Source organism: Phoxinus phoxinus, assembly GCF_949152265.1.
Source record: "Phoxinus phoxinus genome assembly, chromosome: 12".
NCBI lineage: Eukaryota > Metazoa > Chordata > Actinopteri > Cypriniformes > Leuciscidae > Phoxinus > Phoxinus phoxinus.
In genome coordinates this window covers 13,209,862-13,229,648 of record NC_136887.1, presented here as the reverse complement: position 1 = coordinate 13,229,648, position 19,787 = coordinate 13,209,862, and the positions used below count along the sequence as shown (strand labels likewise).

The 19,787-nt window shown below is 40.4% G+C and overlaps 1 protein-coding gene across 6 annotated transcripts in view; it reads left to right on the top strand.

Annotated features, from left to right (window-relative positions):
• The window catches only part of stx3b (syntaxin 3b), a 34,678-nt gene that overhangs the window by 7,480 nt on the left and 7,411 nt on the right, over positions 1-19,787 (top strand). For 2 of the 6 annotated variants that reach the window (XM_079631573.1, XM_079631574.1), the window contains exons 2-9: positions 12,389-12,463; positions 12,580-12,679; positions 15,971-16,045; positions 16,345-16,415; positions 16,498-16,606; positions 16,788-16,861; positions 17,909-18,043; positions 19,661-19,771. In XM_079631573.1, coding sequence (XP_079487699.1) covers positions 12,389-12,463; positions 12,580-12,679; positions 15,971-16,045; positions 16,345-16,415; positions 16,498-16,606; positions 16,788-16,861; positions 17,909-18,043; positions 19,661-19,771 — 750 coding nt within the window. Of the gene's footprint in view, positions 1-12,388; positions 12,464-12,579; positions 12,680-15,970; positions 16,046-16,344; positions 16,416-16,497; positions 16,607-16,787; positions 16,862-17,908; positions 18,044-18,182; positions 19,328-19,660; positions 19,772-19,787 lie in introns of those variants that run through there. The other 4 variants (XM_079631575.1, XM_079631576.1, XR_013799865.1 and 1 more) reach the window with 3 other exon arrangements.

The window sequence follows — 19,787 nt, the reverse complement described above, 5'->3', positions numbered from 1 at the left end:
CTCTCTCTCTCTCTCTCTCTCTCTCTCTCTCTCTCTCTCTCTCTCTCTCTCTCTCTCTCTCTCTCTCTCTCTCTCTCTCTCTCTCTCTCTCTCTCTCTCTCTCTCTCTCTCTCTCTCTCTCTCTCATATGTTCCCTCTGCAGGAAGTGTCTTGTAGGCTTATCTCTGTACCTCAGTTCAAAGCTTTTCCAGCACACTGCATTCGTGTGTGTGTGTGAGTGTGTCTTTGACCTTCACAAAAACCCGTTGGGTTGGCAACACATTGTTTATACTACAAGTAAACTAGAAAAGAGAGCAGAAGTCTTTGTCAGCAGGATAGGTAATATTACATTTTGTAACAGGAATAGTTTGTCTCTGAAATTCTCTAGTACAACCTCAGCAAGTGCTTGTTTTCATAATACTGCCTTTTTGTTAGCCCTTCACTCTAAAAACTTTTACTATGATTTACTTAATTTTTTGGGTGAAACCTTTTTACACACAATGAACCGATCAATTACATATACCAACTGAGTATGTAGGTAAAAAAAATAGATCTGAGTAACTGCATTTGGTACATTAACAAATAAAATTTTATTGAAATAATTGAGAAAAACATTAAATAAAAACAATATTTATGAGTAATATTAACTTTTATAGTTTGAGTACCGTTAATATAACTTTTAATTTCCTGTAAACCTTTGTAAAATACTCCACACAACCACAGGTAACATTATACATGACATTGGCCTTTATTGTCGATGAGTAGCCTACAGCAATGCAGCTGGCTGCATATTTTACACTGTTTTAACATGTACAGTATACAACATTTCCAATATTTAAACTCATATAACAAACATATTAGAAGTAAAAACTACCGGATCAACGCTGGTTCTCGTGCCTAATATGGACTCGCGAAAGATGATGCGCTATTGGATAACCTGCCAATAAACAAACAGTGCACAGTTCTGAGAACATTTTATCATCCAAAATAATTCGACTTATTATCTTTAGGAATAGTCGTGTGTTTTATGCAAGGCATTTCAATCGCGCGAAAAGACAGACGCGACACTCGTTTAGGTGACTCGCATTGCGTCCCAGTATGTTGTTTTGCATTAAATAAAATGATTTAAAGCACAGTAATGATTTTATAGATAGTTGTCTTCACGTCAGAGGGTGGGAGAGGGGTGTGTTGTTTTAATTGAGTAAACTTAAACTAAAAGAGTGTGTTAAATATATTATTACTATTTAATTCTTCATTCTCTAATAAAATGTATTAAGTGCATTATAAATAAATAATGGGTTAGTCAAATACTAAATTATTTTAGTGATATTATTTAGGTATGTTCAACTCAAACCATCAAGTAAATGATATTCAGAGATTTTATTAAGTTAATAAAGTTAATTATTTACTTAGCCACTGAATTCTTTTTTTGGAGTGTTGTACTATTGTAAACGTATTTTCCACTATACCATCATTACAGGTATAAGTGATAAGTAAAAAATATTGCTCTTATGATTAAGGATCCTAACAATCATCTAACCCTAAGTATTAAACTGCTTAAGTCATTCTGCAATGTTCATGTCATCACCATGAATGATTCAATTCAAATTCAATTCTGCTAGTTTTCAGGAAAATTGGGTTGTAGCTCATTATAGGTGTCATCTGTGTTTTAACAACGTTTAGCTCACGAGTTATTGATCCGGGAAGTTCAAATCTGTGAATATATTGCCAACTTTTAAGCACTGACTCCATTTTTTTATATTTTAGTCTAAGTTCAAACACTATGAACTGCACCATTGTTAACATACAGAGCTGTCTGAAACGCTGCCAGTGGGATATTAAACAGGACGTTTTTGTGAGTTTTTCGAGAGAACGCAAATATCTTTGCGAGGGAACACAAACGTTTCCAAGAAAGAAAACGCATGTGTAACAGTATAATGGATCAGTGCGTCAGGTCCATAGACTGTAAAAAATAGGTCAGGTCTTAAAGTGACAGCAGCCTATGAGCTGCCAAATTAAAAATATCTATATGGCAGTTTTTTCCATGGTATTGATGTCAAAATTGTGTGTGGCTAGTAACTTTGGAAAACCAAAAAAGTTAATGTCAAGCCCTGGCTACTTTTAAAGGGAGGAACACAATATAATGCATTACTTTTAAAAGTAACTTTCTCCAACACTGTTATGGCCAATATTAAAATTCAGATTCTAACACTAAAAACTAAACTCAGTAATTTGTGATAATTTATAGATGTGAATTTACTCATTACAACATTATAATATTCAGTATAACATTAAAGCATTATAAACATTCAGTTTTGGTTTCGTTTTCACTGTGTACTGTCCCGTTTTTGTTTTTTTGTTTTTTGTCCTGACTATGCTCCAGTTAGTTTTCTTGGTTGTTAATTAGTTCCACGCACCCGTTTCTGTTCAGTTTACTCTCTCTGTGTATTTAATCCTTGAGTTTAATCTTCTGCTGATTCTTGTGGGGTTTTAAGTTATTTTAGTTTAAATGAAGTTTTATGTAACAAAGTTCGGGAGGAGCATGTTCAGGTAATCATCCAATCAGCACAAGAAGGAGCCAGTATAAATAAAGCCTTTCCTTACCTCCTGTCTCATGACTAATTTCTCAGCATCCCACCTCCACCCCTTCACCCCACATTCGGCTGGGTCCGTTCATAGATACCTATGATCTCTAAAGTTATGGGGGGAGTACTCTGGGGTCGGGCCGAATTCTGAGCTCGGAGCCCTCCCCCCGGACAGCAAGCCAAATACGCATTATAATATTACATCAGATTTCATTAACATGTAAACTCGTGAAATACCTCACCTATACCCTGACAATTATAATGAACTAAAAAATAATTCATTGGGATTTTTTCAAAATGATATAAGTGTTATTAAATTATAAGCATTTTAAAGATTACCTTTAAGTGAGCGTTAAATTATGTTTTTTTTAAGTGTAAAAATAAGGAAAATTAGCAGGAACAATTAAATATCCATTATCGAATGATACAAATAAATGACAAAAATATCACCGTCTGATAACCGAGATAGTACCAATAATATATCTGTCACGGGTATGGTGCGGATGAAGACAGGCAGAGGCCCAAAGTTCCAATTCAAACTTTTACTATAATAAAACTTAAACAAAACTGGTACAGGCAAGGGTAACACATCCAATACAACGTAACATAAGCAAACAGAGACAAGCATTAGCATAAGCATTGACCGACAACTCAAGGGTGAGAGACAGGAACTTAAATACACAGATGACAACGAGTGACGACAGGTGATGATGATGACGATTAACAAGGCTAATTAACTAAACAGGTGACGAAAATGAACTAATGAAAATGACGACAGAGATGATGAAAACACTGAAGATGGAAAACAAACTAAAAGTCCATGATAAACAACAGAAAACACATTAACAATGTGACAGAACCCCCCCCTCCCCCCAGGCGCGTCCTCGCGCCGTAAAACATCCAAAGGGGTGGGAGGGTGGGCGCCCTGGAGGCTGATGAACAGGTGGCCGATCTGGAGCAGGAAGCCTCCAGGGCGGAGCAGGACGTGCAGGTGGCCAGGGCGGAGCAGGATGAGGGCGTGGCCATGGCGGAGCAGACGGACCCTCAGGCGTCCATGGTGGTGAGGACCCTTCGAGCGGCCACGGCGGAGACGACCCTTCGGGCGGCCACGGTGGTGAGGACCCTTCGGGCGGCCACGGCGGTGAGGACCCTTCGAGCGGCCACGGCGGAGACGACCCTTCGGGCGGCCATGGCGGTGAGGACCCTTCGGGCGGCCATGGCGGTGAGGACCCTTCGGGCGGCCATGGCGGTGAGGACCCTTCGGGCGGCCATGGCGGTGAGGACCCTTCGGGCGGCCATGGCGGTGAGGACCCTTCGGGCGGCCATGGCGGTGAGGACCCTTCGGGCGGCCATGGCGGTGAGGACCCTTCGGGCGGCCATGGCGGTGAGGACCCTTCGGGCGGCCATGGCGGTGAGGACCCTTCGGGCGGCCATGGCGGTGAGGACCCTTCGGGCGGCCATGGCGGTGAGGACCCTTCGGGCGGCCATGGCGGTGAGGACCCTTCGGGCGGCCATGGCGGTGAGGACCCTTCGGGCGGCCATGGCGACCGTGTCGGCAGGGCCTCCACGATCCCCTCAGAGGACTTATTGCCCCCCCCCCAAATTTTCTTGGGGAGGTCAGCACTGGACTGGACCCGCGGCGAAGAGGACTCTGAGCTGACCGGGGCCAGCGGCGAAGGCGGTCCTGGGCTGGACGGGACCAGCGGCGAAGGCTCTGGGCTGAACGGGACCAGTGGCGAAGGCCCTGGACTGGACGGGACCAGCGGTGCAGGAAGCTCTGGGCTGGACGGGACCAGCGGTGCAGGAAGCTCTGGGCTGGACGGGACCAGCGGTGCAGGAAGCTCTGGGCTGGACGGGACCAGCGGTGCAGGAAGCTCTGGGCTGGACGGGACCAGCGGTGCAGGAAGCTCTGGGCTGGACGGGACCAGCGGTGCAGGAAGCTCAGGGCTGGACGGGACCAGCGGTGCAGGAAGCTCTGGGCTGGACGGGACCAGCGGTGCAGGAAGCTCTGGGCTGGACGGGACCAGCGGTGCAGGAAGCTCTGGGCTGGACGGGACCAGCGGTGCAGGAAGCTCAGGGCTGGACGGGACCAGCGGTGCAGGAAGCTCTGGGCTGGACGGGACCAGCGGTGCAGGAAGCTCTGGGCTGGACGGGACCAGCGGTGCAGGAAGCTCTGGACTGGACGGGACCAGCGGTGCAGGAAGCTCTGGGCTGGACGGGACCAGCGGTGCAGGAAGCTCTGGGCTGGACGGGACCAGCGGTGCAGGAAGCTCTGGGCTGGACGGGACCAGCGGTGCAGGAAGCTCTGGGCTGGACGGGACCAGCGGTGCAGGAAGCTCTGGGCTGGACGGGACCAGCGGTGCAGGAAGCTCTGGGCTGGACGGGACCAGCGGTGCAGGAAGCTCTGGGCTGGACGGGACCAGCGGTGCAGGAAGCTCTGTGCTGGGCAGCGATGAGGGCTCTGTGCTGGGCAGCGATGAGGGCTCTGTGCTGGGCAGCGATGAGGGCTCTGTGCTGGGCAGCGATGAGGGCTCTGTGCTGGGCAGCGATGAGGGCTCTGTGCTGGGCAGCGATGAGGGCTCTGTGCTGGGCAGCGATGAGGGCTCTGTGCTGGGCAGCGATGAGGGCTCTGTGCTGGGCAGCGATGAGGGCTCTGTGCTGGGCAGCGATGAGGGCTCTGTGCTGGGCAGCGATGAGGGCTCTGTGCTGGGCAGCGATGAGGGCTCTGTGCTGGGCAGCGATGAGGGCTCTGTGCTGGGCAGCGATGAGGGCTCTGTGCTGGGCAGCGACGAGGGCTCTGGCGCAGGGTCAGCGGGCTCAAGATCTGGCTGGACGCGAAGATCTGGCTGGACGCGAAGATCTGGCTGGATGTCTCCCACAGTGAGTGAGGAACCACACACCCAAAGAGCTCTGTCCATAAACTCAATAAAAGGTCTATCTAAGTCCCTGAGCAGCAATATCTGGGCTAGAGGATCATCAAGTCCTCTCCAGAACCGTTGCTTCAAAAACTCCTCCTCCCAGTAAACATCCTGATGAAGATGAAGGTAAACTTCCACCAACTCCTCCAATGAACTCCCATTCTGATTGAACAGAAATGCCTCCATAGCGTTTTTGGTCGGTCAATCTGTCACGGGTATGGTGCGGATGAAGACAGGCAGAGGCCCAAAGTTCCAATTCAAACTTTTACTATAATAAAACTTAAACAAAACTGGTACAGGCAAGGGTAACACATCCAATACAACGTAACATAAGCAAACAGAGACAAGCATTAGCATAAGCATTGACCGACAACTCAAGGGTGAGAGACAGGAACTTAAATACACAGATGACAACGAGTGACGACAGGTGATGATGATGACGATTAACAAGGCTAATTAACTAAACAGGTGACGAAAATGAACTAATGAAAATGACGACAGAGATGATGAAAACACTGAAGATGGAAAACAAACTAAAAGTCCATGATAAACAACAGAAAACACATTAACAATGTGACAATATCCATATGTGTATTCTTCAGAAAATGTAAAAATCTAGTTTTTACTGCAATAATACTGTGGTAACTTGATATTATCCTCCTACACCAGCAATGTATTTATGTGATCAAATATACAGTAAAAAACAGTAATACTGTGAAATATTATTACACATTAAAATAACCGTTTTCTATTTTAATATTTTTTTAAATGTAATTTATTCCTGTGATCAAAGCTGAATTTTCAGCATTATTACTTCAGTCTTCAGTGTCACATGATCCTTCAGAATCTTATAATTATCATTGTTGAAAACAGTTGTGCTGCTTAATTTAGTGAAAACCGTGATGCATTTCTTCAGGATTTTTTGATGAACAGAAAGATCAAAATGACAGCATTTATTTGAAATAGAAAACACTTGTAACATTATAAGTATATTTTACCCAAACGTTTGGGTAAATATATCAAATGACAAAGTATGCAGCAAAATATTGCATATTAATGACAATTTTACTGAAGCAAATATAACTACTTATATTTTGGTAGAAACCGTGGTACGGTTTTTGTAAAAAGTTAAATGTGTCATTTGATCCCTTAGAAATGCTGAATGAGTTAAATAGTTTGAGCTTCATAGGGTTTCACAGAGATACAAAGATATGTGTGTGTGTGTGTTTGGCTTCTCTGTGGTGAAGTGACGGAGCCGCAAGTTTGATGACTGCAGAGAAATCCTTGAGTAGTGTCATAAAGAAGGTGTGATTTCACTCAGACTTTAACCCTTGTGTCTTTTGACGTTTGAGTTATACTGTTATCATGCACGAAGCGCTGTTCTATGACGTTGTTAATTTGTTCAATTGCGTCATTTGACAGTAAAGCTATTATTAAAATAGAAAACAGTACTAGTCTCCACATGCTCCTCATAAAACATCACAAGACACTCCTCTCTGTCCTTATAAAGTGCTGTGCAAGTCAGCTGGTAACATTGCTGCTAACATTGCACAAAATCACAATTTACCCTACTTACTTTCGTAAGGATTTTATAGAGAGCCGTGTTGTCCATTTAGGAAGACTTTACATCCAATAAAAGTCTAGATTTGCCAGTGTGTTTCAGGGCAGTTTAAATTGTGTCTTGTCAGCAGAGGTCTGTAACACCGGATGTTCATGTGACATGATCAATTTAACAGCCATAATCTTAAAGTGCAGTTAGCCCGTTAACTAAACCGAACCCAAATCTAAAGAGAACTAGACTTTACACTCATGACTTGACTTGAAGAGGTGAACATTATTTCGGTGGCTGATATGTCATTCACTGATGACATTTTCAATAATATAATGGTTACAGATAGTTAAATCAAAGCAGATAATTGTTAACTAATTTATAATTTATTTTTTTGTGTGTGTTTTTTGTAATGTGCATGTAGACATAGGCTCATGCCTCAGTGTGCGTGCCAATACACAGTGTATAAGCGAGACCTGGTGTTTGAGCCATGTTGGCTTGTCTTTTCACTTTGTAAGGATTCATTTAGGATCTGTGTACTTGTGTTGCGCTTTGATTCGTTTTAATCAAGATCATATGCTTTAAACAACGATATGACATTTAAAGTCATATTCTGTCTATGTTTTAAGTAATAAGATCATGTTTTATTTGTGTTTTAAGCCATATTCTGTTTGTTTAATCAAGTAATGAGTAAAAAATATGAAGAAAAAAAACTGTAAATAATATGACTTAAGGGGCCCTATCTTGCACCCAGGGCAAATGACTTGGTACGCCGACACATGTATCATTCCTTATTTTGCACCTGATGCACAGCAGACTTTTCACAGCGAAAAGAGGAGGCGTGTTCCGGCACAAACGTTCCCTGGCGCTATTTTGCAGTTTGAGAAAACAATCCCGCAACAGACCAGGAAAAACCTTGTCTAAAGTCAGTGGCGCGTTATTCAGATGCTATTTTAAGGGCGCGTGCTTGTCCATAATGCAGCGTGTGAACAACGCACATACACTTTGCTTCTCTCATCTACTCAGACACAGCAGTTCCCATTTTTGCAAACTACATAATTACAAAGAAAAATAATACCACACGAGGGAAATCATTGTGGTGTCCATGAAGATGTGAAAAAATAGGCATAAATCTAGCTTCACATTTACACAAATTATTCAGGCTAATTGTAGTAATGACGGATCAAACCTGTTTTATCAATAGTGGCAAGACACATCGGTATATAAGGATATCTGACAAAGTGGGTTGTCCGTCAAGAACCAGGAAACAAAATTCTGAAGACTGCGGAATCACCTTTACCATCATGTAAGATGCGTGCGGCTGGCAAATCCGCTGTTATAATAGCAATCTGGCGTGGACCAAGCGCGCCTGCTCTTTTACAAGTTAGCCTGGTTGTTATTCATCAGTGGAGACAGTTTTCAAAAAATTTCATCCAGTCCTTACAGTTGCATAGTTCGCCGGTGCAAGGCTAGCGCGAGTCACCGGTATATGCTAGCCTACCATTAAAAACTGTTTTACCCACTCCACAGTACACCAAAAGCAAATAAATTATAACGCCAGACTATCGATGTAAATGTCTATTGAGAGAATAATGTTAGAAATCAAAGTACCGGTCCGGTACTCTTGCATCTCAATGATCGCATTACATTTACAGGAACTAGTTTCTCAGCAGCGGTGGAATTTTACTTTGCGCCGGTTAGTAGTACTGCGCCGAAAAGTAAACACAGAACAGAAGCGCACTACAGTCGGGACGTCCCGTTTAGCTAGTTAGTAGTAGCCTTGAACAACGATATTGAAAAACATTCGATTGTAAACTAAGGAATTGTCTACGGCATCTCCAGCAGCTGCTGTCTCTACAGACACTCTTTCTGCCCTTTTAGCATCCATCTCGATCAGTTTTTCGTCTGTGTATTGCGGCTCATACATCTACATATTATTGTTGAATAAAATGCATCCCTCGTCTCGTCTTCATCGTCTCCAAAGTCTGAAACATTGGCATGGCTTTCAAATGTGGCCATAGTCCCTATGTTGATTTTCTTCGTGAAATATACTCTGCTTCTGTAGTGATGAGTGTCAGCGGCAGGGAAATACACTTGCGTGATTGTCATGTGGAGACTCTCTCGGTTGCCTAATATCACTCCGCCGCTGCTGGAGACTGTGCTAATAAATACAGGGAACAAAGTATAACTATTGCAATGCGATGAAAGGGTAGTTTGATTTCTAACATTATTCTCTCAACGGACATTTACATCGACAGTCTGGCGTTATAATTTATTTGATTTTGGTGTTTCGAACAATCGCTCACAAGTTGTTCGACTGGGCCCCCACCTCTCCTCCACCATCAAACTCAGTACAGGGGCACCACAAGGGTGTGTTCTCAGCCCTCTGCTATACTCCCTGTATACCAGTGCAGATGATACCACAGTCATCGGGCAAATTGTAAAGGGTGTTGAGACGCACTATAGGGCTGAGATAGAGAGGTTAACAGTATGGTGCCATAACAACCTTCCGCTTAACACATTAAAGACCAAAGAACTGATCCTGGACTTTAGGAAGAAGCGACAGATGGACCCACCGCCACTCCTCATAGCAGGGGTTACTGTCGAGAGGGTCCACACCTTCAAATTCCTGGGAGTCCATATTAACAACGATCTGTCCTGGTCTGTTAACACCACCACCATAATTAAAAGGGCACAGCAGCGTCTCTACTTCCTGAGACTGCTAAAGAGAAACAACTTAAGTGAGACGCTGCTGGTGGGCTTCTTTCGCTCTGCCATAGAGAGCACACTGACGTACTGCATCACAGTGTGGTATACAAGCTGCACTGTGGCACAGACAAAATCCCTTCAGAGAGTCATCCGTTCTGCTGAAAAAATCATTGGCTGCTCTTTACCCACACTGAGCAAAAAATATAATCAATGACTCCACCCACCCAGGCCACGAACACTTTCAATTACGGTACTTCCCTCCGGAAGCCATCACAACTCTAAATATTAACTTACTGAAATAGGACTCTCCATGGTGAATGATTGTATTATCTGTTTGCACTGCATTTGCACTTTCCACCATGTGACCTGTCTTATTATGTGTATGTGTTGGTATGATTCTGTGTTAGAGTATGACCTGAATAAGTATGAATGTATTTTTATATATATATGCACCAGGAGTAGCACTTTTAATTTCGTTGTGACAATGTTTTTACAATGACAATAAATAAATGAAATGAAATGTACTGTGGAGTGGGTAAAACTGTTTTTAATGGCAGGCTAGCATATACCGTTGACTCGCGCTAGCCTAGCACCGGCGAACTATGCAACTGTAAGGACTGGATTGAAAACTGTCTCCACTGATGAATAACAACCAGGCTAACTTGAAAATGAGGTCCGATGTCCAAAATCCTGAACCACCCCTTTAAAGGGAATGTGAGATGACGCTTTGATTGGTTAATTTCACGTTATGCCCAAACCACAGCATTGAGTAATGTAGCTTCTTCAGACCAACCCATTTTAGATTTGCGTCGAGCGCAAGAGTCATTTATCCCGCCGGTATAATAGCAACAGCGCCCGAGATCCGTCCACAAAGTTACTTGCGTTGCGCGTTTGATACTTGTGTTTCAGATCGTTAACAGAGGGCCCAAGGTCTATTCATGTGGGATGTTTACATTCAGCTATTTTAAAAGATCATTATTTAGAGTATTGAGGGTGAACCAATTCCTGGGTATGGCTAAGGAATGAGATGCACTTTCCCTTTTAAAACACATTTAAATATATTTCCTTGAAATAGTATCAAGTTACTTGTCGCCGCACGACCTACACATCCCAGCATAATCACTTCAGAGAAATGCTTTGTTATTAAACCATCTACGTTCAGAAACCTAATTTGAACAGAAAAAAAGAGTGCTCCTTTATAATCAATAAAAAGCTGTCACTCTTCTTAGTTCATCGCAATCTCACAAAGTTGTTATAATCAATGAAGCCGACTGCACAATGAATCTCTTATTTTAAAGGTGATGATACACAGGGCAACTTTTTGGGCAATGTTGCCATCAATGGGCAACCAGATGAGACACAGGGCCCACGGCCAATCTAAATTATACAGATAGAAATGTATTGCCCATGAAAGTGCCCAAGCAACAATCGCTCGGCAACATTGCTCAAAAAGTTACCCTGTGTATCATCACCTTTAAATTTGTTTGTTATAATGAGAGGATCTGTGAACGTGCACAACTCTGCACTGAACAGAAATGTTGGCGTTTTGTGGAGTGTATTCTAACTGAAGCACTTTTGATTGCACATTGTCAACAGGTCTGATTGGCTACACTGCTCAACACTGCATAAACACGTTGTAAATAGAAACCTTTGATGCTCTCCAAAGTGTGTCAAAAACGTAACTTCCCTTAACACAGCCTAATCGCGAGCTTCAGCTTGCAAGGCTTCTACAGCAATTGTGTAAACACAGTTAATATTATTATTGGTTTTACCGTATCATTTCAATCCGAAGGCAGATTGTGAAAATGTGGACGATCAAGCATGACGTTTCACATTAGTAAGCTGTCTTCTTTGTATATAGCCGCCATTAGCCGGCATTGTACTTTTCCAGGTTCATGAGAACAAGCTAAATTTTATTGTTGTAGGAACAGCGTTTCTTTGGATAATATCTGGACTTCGACCGAGGCGCTTTCAGCAAGTCTGGATCAGGTTCTCTGTTAAGCCTGGTGTGCAAGCTTGGTGTGTCCCGGCCTTTAGATAGATCGCTTTGTGGGAGACTATGAGCTTTGTAACTTGGCAGTTTTTATACATGCAGAAACACATACATTACACACTGAAGAAAAGGAAAACATTAAAAATCAACTATAAAAACATTAAAAACTCTATGGCAACTTCTATTTCATGGTGACTTTAAGACTTGACCACACTGCCTTACTGCAAAATAAATCATACGTTTTTGAACTTTTAGTGTTACGCTCTATTTTGTGTCACGGTAGTGGTTTTGATTGAATACATTTGCTTATCTGCTACCTGCTCCATTTGAAAGGTTTAAAATGCAAAAAATATATATTTTGGTTATTATCAGCCACAACAAGCTCTTGATTATCAGTTATTGTTATTGGCTCAGTAATTCCCAAGCCAGGAAATTACCGGTCATTTTCAGGGGTCACTCCACTAGATATGCAATCAATAGAGTTAAAATATATTTTCAAATTTGTACTAAATTGTAATTTAGTTTCTAGACAGTGAATTAGTGACAGTGAGTTACTTACCAGTCATAACAATATAAGAGTGTGTAAAAAGACTGGATGAGATCATTAAAACCACAACTGACATTTCCTTACGTCTTTACGTGTTATTTGTTTCAGACATGCGATCATGATGACGAGGATGTTGAGATCGCCGTGGACAACGCTGCTTTTATGGATGAGTTCTTCGGCCAGGCACGTTCTTCTGTGTATTTTACAGTCGTGTTTGTTTGAATACTTCTGATGTGCTGTGCCTGAATGTGTGTCTTTGTGGTTTGTGCAGTTTAAGTGACCTAGTTTCTTTGTTTCAGATTGAAGACATCAGGAACAGCATTGATAAGATTGATGAGAACGTGACCGAAGTGAAGAAACTTTTCTCAGTTATTCTTTCTGCACCAACATCAGACCAGAGTAAGACACATTCACATGTGCACTCATTATGACCCAGTTCAACACTGATTTCCGCTGACTGGTAATAACCGCTGAGTAACAGGTGACATGTGTCATCGGTCCTTCCAGAATTGCAGGTAGATTTCAAGTAGAGAAAGAAAACAAAAAATAGGATATTTTTTTTTCGTGTAACTTTTTTATTTTCATAGAATGCACTTTAAATTCAACATTTTCAATATTTGCTGATCTTAAACTTGTAAGATTTAAAATATTAATAATGAACATCAATGTACTAACAGAAAAAGCCTGTCAACTCTGTTATAGACAAATTTGGTCAAATATATACAGTTAACAATTAACAGTTGACATTTTACACCATTTTGTGCTTTAGCTCATAATGCTAACCTCAAACCAGACACCACATGGCATGTCTAAAAACTGAATTTTATGGGTTTTTGCCATATAATCGTTTTTTTTTTTCAAAAGTGACTGAGAGATTCATTGCAAAATCAACAATAACAGATTTGACAAATAATTAATTACTATTGGTGTATCCTAAACATTTTGTACAAATTAATAAGAAAAGAATAATGACATGCCTCACTGCTTTCCAGAGTTACCCGCCAGAGGAAGTGACATAACTTGGTGCAAGTCACATGCTTTTTCTACAAATGCTTTGGAGTTTTTCTTTTTCTTTTTTTTAACAGAGGTAACAGATTTGACCAGAACGTAGGGACAGACACAAAATAATTTGTTTTTATTAATTAAATTACAAATAATACAGAAAATATATAGTCTGTGCAATTGTTTATATAACTTAATAGAGTAAACTCAAAAAATATTTGAAAATTAGACTTAATTATTTCACGATAATTCAAGTTGAATGTATGCATCAAGAGGCAGAGACAGTCAATAATAGATGGAGTAGGAGTCATTTAGTTAATATTTCTCATTAAAAATATTACCTAAATATACATAAAGCATTATTTTTAGTGATAGTGTAATATAATTTGTGTTATTATTCAAAACTGATTCAAAAAAGTTTTTTTTTTTTTTTTAATAAAAGGTTTATCTGGGAGACTCGAAATGTACCGGTACCCCCAATTCTAGAATGACTCATATGCTGCGTCCCAATTTGCATACTTTCTGTCCTAAATAGTATTCGAAATTAAAATTAGTGAGTCCCAAATCGTAGTATGTTGAAATGAGATTTCCAAAGATACCCGGATGGTCTACTTTTTCCGGTTAGAATCTCAAGTGCAGATCTGTGGATCTAACGGCTAATATTACCCACAACCCACTGCGCTTTGGACGAGGATTCGATTAGAACTACAAACACAAATAAGTGTTAAAAAACTACAAACATGGCGGATGTGCGAGTCCAACGGTTAAGTAGAGAGGTTTAGATAAAGGGGTTTGAGTGATTAATAATTTGTATCTAACCTCACGAAAATATATTTATTCAATGTTATCCGAAGACAGCATTGTGAACTTTTGTAAAGGTACGTTTGTTCATTAACTTATAAATGCGTCATTATGCAAATTGCAAACACAAGGAGAGTCTCCGCATGAAAGACCCACGACTGGCAGATCTTCATGCTACTGTATTTCTCTCAGAAATTATAGGAAATAAAATAAAATTGAATGTGGAGGATTTTATCTGTGACGAGATGATTGACAGGTCAGTTTAAACAGTTGGTGACAGGATGCACATAATTAAGCGACAGAGTTAAAGGCGCAATTATGACAAAGTAGTACGTCCCAAAGCTTGTCTACTATTATGCTACACACTCAAAAGTATGTACTTTTTCTTCACAAAAACAGTACATAATAAGGCATAATATAAGTAGGAGCACAGCAATATACTCAGCAATAGCAATAGGGTGCACACATACATACATACGCTATCAATTACAAGAAATAAAATACAGATACATAAATCCCAGAGAAATTAAGAGCATGAACAATCCTACAATAAGTGCTGTTCAACAAACGCTTGGATCTAGTTTTTATTGCTGCGAGTCGTCTGTCTGAAGGTCGAAGGGTTAAAAGGTGTCCGGCCCTAATTGTTAGTCATTTTCTCTGCAAACGTATAGAGATCATCAATAGTGGGAAGATCTTGACCTATATTTTTTTGAGGCAGACCGCACTATATTACGGATCTGACTTCTCTGCTGAACGGTGGAGCTGCCAAACCACTCCGTAATTGAGGAAGTCGGTACACTTTCAGTCACAGCTCGATACACATTGAACTTACCAACTTTAGATACTCCAAACTTTTTAAGCTGTCTTAAGAACGAAGGTCTTTGATGGAATTTCTTGATAAGGTTTATTTAATACAATTAAAATTATTTAGTGCAATAGTTAACATGAACTTATAATGAATAACATTTTACACCATTTGTAAATATTGTTTTATGTACTAATACATTTAAAGTTGTATATTACATTATCTTAGGTGATTAGTTGTATTATGAATTAAAATTAATTAACAATGAACATTACAATATTTATAAATGAATATTGAGAAATAATTTTGTCTATTTTAATGCGGTTTTGAAGAAACATTTGAGAGAAAATTGATACACTGTCATTCAAATGTTTACAGTCAGCGAGGGTCTTTTTGATGAATATTAAGAGCCAGATTTACTAAACAGGGAAAATTATTGTGAGAGCGCAATCCCATAAAAGCACAGATGGGAGTGGAAAGTTCTACTCGTGATCTACTGATTTGATCAAAAGTGACATTAAGACATTTATAATGTTACAAAAGTTTTCTATTTAAAAGAAATGCTGTTCTTTTGAACTTTTTATTCATCAAAGAATCCTGAAAACATTTATCAGTGTTTCCCCAAAATATGAAGCAGCTCAACTGTTTTCAACAGTGATGATAATAAAGGTTTCTTGAGCATCAAATCATCATATTATAATGATTTCTGAATGATCATGTGACTGAAGACTGGAGAAAATTCAGCTTTGCATTACAGGAATAAATTACATTTTAAAATATATTTAAATATAAACCAGTTATGTTACTGTATTTTTGATTAAATAAATGTAGTCTTGATGAGCATAAGAGACTTCTTTTAAAAAACATGAAATTCTTTCAATTCTCTTGCTGAGCCGGATATGAAACATAACCCCATTATGCATTCTCTGAAGCTGTGAAAGAGGAACCTCTGAGCAATAAAATATTCCTATGGGAGTGTTTAACAATGACAGAACATACACAAACCAGTGCTGTTTTAATCTCCTTTCATCTCTCCATTCTTATACCTCCCCTTAACTTCAGCTTTATTCCTCTGTGAACAGAGACACAGGATGATTTGGAGTCGCTTACTAACGACATCAAGAAAATGGCCAACAATGCTCGGAACAAACTCAAGAGTAAGTGTCCTTACATGTGTGCTGGCCTGCTTTGTGCTTTTCCCATTAGGACAAAGAATTAGGACACGCATAAAAAGGTTTGGCTTTTCAAACACATCTGACCCAGAATAATGTGAGCCATTTATCCACCAGTGTCAATGTTATTTCAGTATCATTGAGATCAGTATCAACCTGATCAGTATCATTCGCTTTTATTTTCGAATTTTCCATCTTATTTACTTGATTTTTATTTAATTTAAAGTACTGAACTTTTTTTATGGTTGTAGTTGTAGTTAACTATAGTAACCCTGTCCGTACAGCCATTGAAAGGAATCTCGAGGCAGAAGAAGCAGAAAGAGTATCAGCCGACATGAGAATACGCAAATCACAGGTGAGTCAACATCCCGCTCGCATAACACACACAAATACTGTACACACGCTCAATTAACTCTGCTCTCATGTTCCCCCGCCAGCACGCTGTTCTTTCCAGGAAGTTTGTTGATGTGATGACCAAATACAATGAAGCTCAGGTGGACTTCAGAGAGAAAAGCAAAGGTCGCATTCAGAGACAATTAGAGATCAGTAAGTGTCGCCCGCACTCCTGACTAAACACCAGTGTATGAGACCTTATTGAACATCACCTCAGCCTCACAGTGTGCAGCGCACAACACGTTTCTCTCTCAGGCTTGCGGTTGAAGCGTGTCAAACTGACGCTGTGCTATTCCTCTTTTCGGTCTTTGACTTGCTTTTGTTCTGCTTCTAGCTGGTAAAACCACAACTGATGAGGAGCTGGAGGAGATGCTGGAGGGAGGGAACGCAGCCGTTTTCACTGCAGGGGTAATGCGTGCCTTCGTGTGTGTGTGTGTGTGTGTGTTGGACCGAGCTGGAGTCAAGACCAACAATTCAAACCGTTTTCCCATGTGATCCATATTCTAAAGCAGTGGTTCTCGGTTATGGGACTGGGGAAAATAACCACTAGGGGAACTAAGACCTTAACTACTTTAAAACTCATCTTTGATATTCAAAATGGCATATTTATACGTTTTTTTCCCCTGTGAAAAAAATGTCTTCATGCCTTAAAATAGTCTCTACACCTTTGCTTCATTTAGTATACGCAGATCCATGAATATGTAAATTATCCCCGCCTCCACTCACTCACGCCAGCTCGGACTACCTGATCCACTCGCTTTACTGTAGTAAACGGTACACGATAACAAGTGGAAATATTGGTGTAATTCAGCCATATATGTTTGAACCAGAAACTGATTCAGAAGAAGAAGAGGAAGAGCGAATTATACAGTCAGGCCGGTTCTACGGGGGTGCTTTCTTTTCTAAAACGAAAGCAAGAGCTCCTTCAGTTGATACGGTTATAATATCATATTGACGAAACATATTTGGTAAACTCTCCAGTGCAACATATAAAATATGTTGACTCTGGCCGGCCTAATCAGCACATCTAGCAATATTTTGTCACAAATGTAATATTTGAATGATTCATTGTTTCCTGTGATTGTGGTTGCTGTGTAAATACACCCTTATCTCATAGCATCATTGCAGAAGTAGCCCACCCACGTACTTTATAATGCAAATGAAATGCAAAAACCATACTTTTCATATAAAGTAACAAATGGTTACTTTTATAAATAACAGTGTAACATGTTGCTTTTAAAGCAGCGTTCTCTTAACACTGGTTACATCTGAGGTACATGTTCTAACGGTTTAACTGGTCACTGATGGTGAACACCACTAGCCTAGTGATAATTTGAGGCCCTTGTCTTAGACCATAATATTTTGAGACTCCGACCAAGACCAAGTAACCCCACAATCTGTTGAATATGAATATTTCATACTACATCCCTGATAAAACTGCGGTTTGTGTTGTAGATCGTGGATTCAGGGATCTCCAAACAAGCGCTGAGCGAGATTGAAGCGCGTCACAAAGACATTGTGCGTCTGGAGAGCAGCATTAAGGAACTGCATGACATGTTTGTGGACATCGCCATGCTGGTGGAGAGCCAGGTACACACACACTTTCATCACACGCATCCGTTTGTCCAATACTTTCTCCATCCTTTCAAACTGTCATTGTTTTTCTAACTTTCCCCTCATTGTCATATATTTCCTTCTCTTTCTCTGCTTCTCTATGTCTGGTCTGTAGCATCCTTTCCTCTCTTCCTCTTTGTTCAAACTCGTTCTGTTGGTTTGGTCTCTTGGTTGCTAAACCATATGCAACAGGTCGGAGTGACTTCCCATCAGCCCCTTCTTTCACATGTGAGTGTTATTAACTCCTCACAAGGTGTTCATACCTTTTTATTTCCCTTACTGCCTGTTTTCCTCTCATTCATTTTTGCTTTATTTAATTTGGTCACTTTATTCACTCATTACACCTTCAAGATTTGTTTAGAATAAATTGTCAATAGTTTTCCAAAACCCTGCGAGTTGCTTATCTAGACAACATTTTAAGCATCATATGCCGTTTACACCTGGTAATAAGATTTGATTTGGTCAATCGGATCACAAGTTAGACAAAGGGAGACTACTTGTGATCCGATTAACCAAAATGCATCCTAATACCAGGTGTATACAGGGCCATAGAAACACTAAAGGTGAACAGTTGGCAGCAAATCTATACTTCATAATTATATAAAATGCCTCAATTCAGTCAACATGTAATGCAGCATTGCATTTGTCATTTAAGAAAGAAATGGAGGGCAGAATCAAGTAAAATGCTAAATTTAAAATTATGTATAGCATATTTAAGTATATTACTTGAAAATCTCTGTATTTTCGAGAGACCTCTGACTTGTACCACCTGACTGCTGCCGATTCATTTTGGCTTTGATAGCATTGCCATATAAACGTATAATTCCAAGAATGTGAACAGACTCGAGCACGAGAAACATTTCTTATTATTATCAATGTTGAAACGGTTGTTGCTGCAGTGACAAACTTTTTTCCGTTTTTTTGGCGAAATCAAGCATTTATTTGAAATGGAAATCTTTTGCTACATTATAAATGTCTTTACTGTCATTTTGGATCAATTTAATGCATCCTTACTCTATAAAAGTATTAACTTCTTTAAAAAAAAACTTTGAACGGTAGCATATAATTCGCGCATGAGTGATAATTTGTTAAACAAATCAATTACTTATTAGTTCCTTAGAAGGCAGCTGTCTATGTGTAGACCTTTGCAGTTCACAAGGTTTTGGAGCCTATACTATACTATATAATATTTATAATATACTATTTTGACCAATCCACCATTATTTTGCTTAACTGCTTGCTATGGAGGATAACTGAAAGGTAAGATTGTGGTATTTCTCTAATTAATCCATTTTATTCAAGTCCCTACAGAGTGTATAGGGGAGGCCGGGGCTAGTTGTCACACTTTTTACTCCAGTGAATCATAGAAAAGCAATTTCTATATGGCCAAAGTCTTGACCAAAAAAATATATTGACCATTTCTACATTATTGTAATGGAAATAACTTGCAGTTCATTAAACACATTGACTGTTTAAGTCTAGGATCGGAAATAACTTCCCTGTGTGTCAACTAGCCCCGGTCTTCACATCTACAGTATGTGTGAAAGACAACCTATATGTGTTTTCATTGTTTTTCCCCCCCATATGTTTCAGGGCAACATGGTTGATAACATTGAAGTGAATGTGGGTAAAGCAGTGGATCACGTTGAAGCTGCGAAGGAGGAAACTAAGAAAGCAGTCAAGTATCAGAGTAAATCCAGGAAGGTACGGACCTCACCCT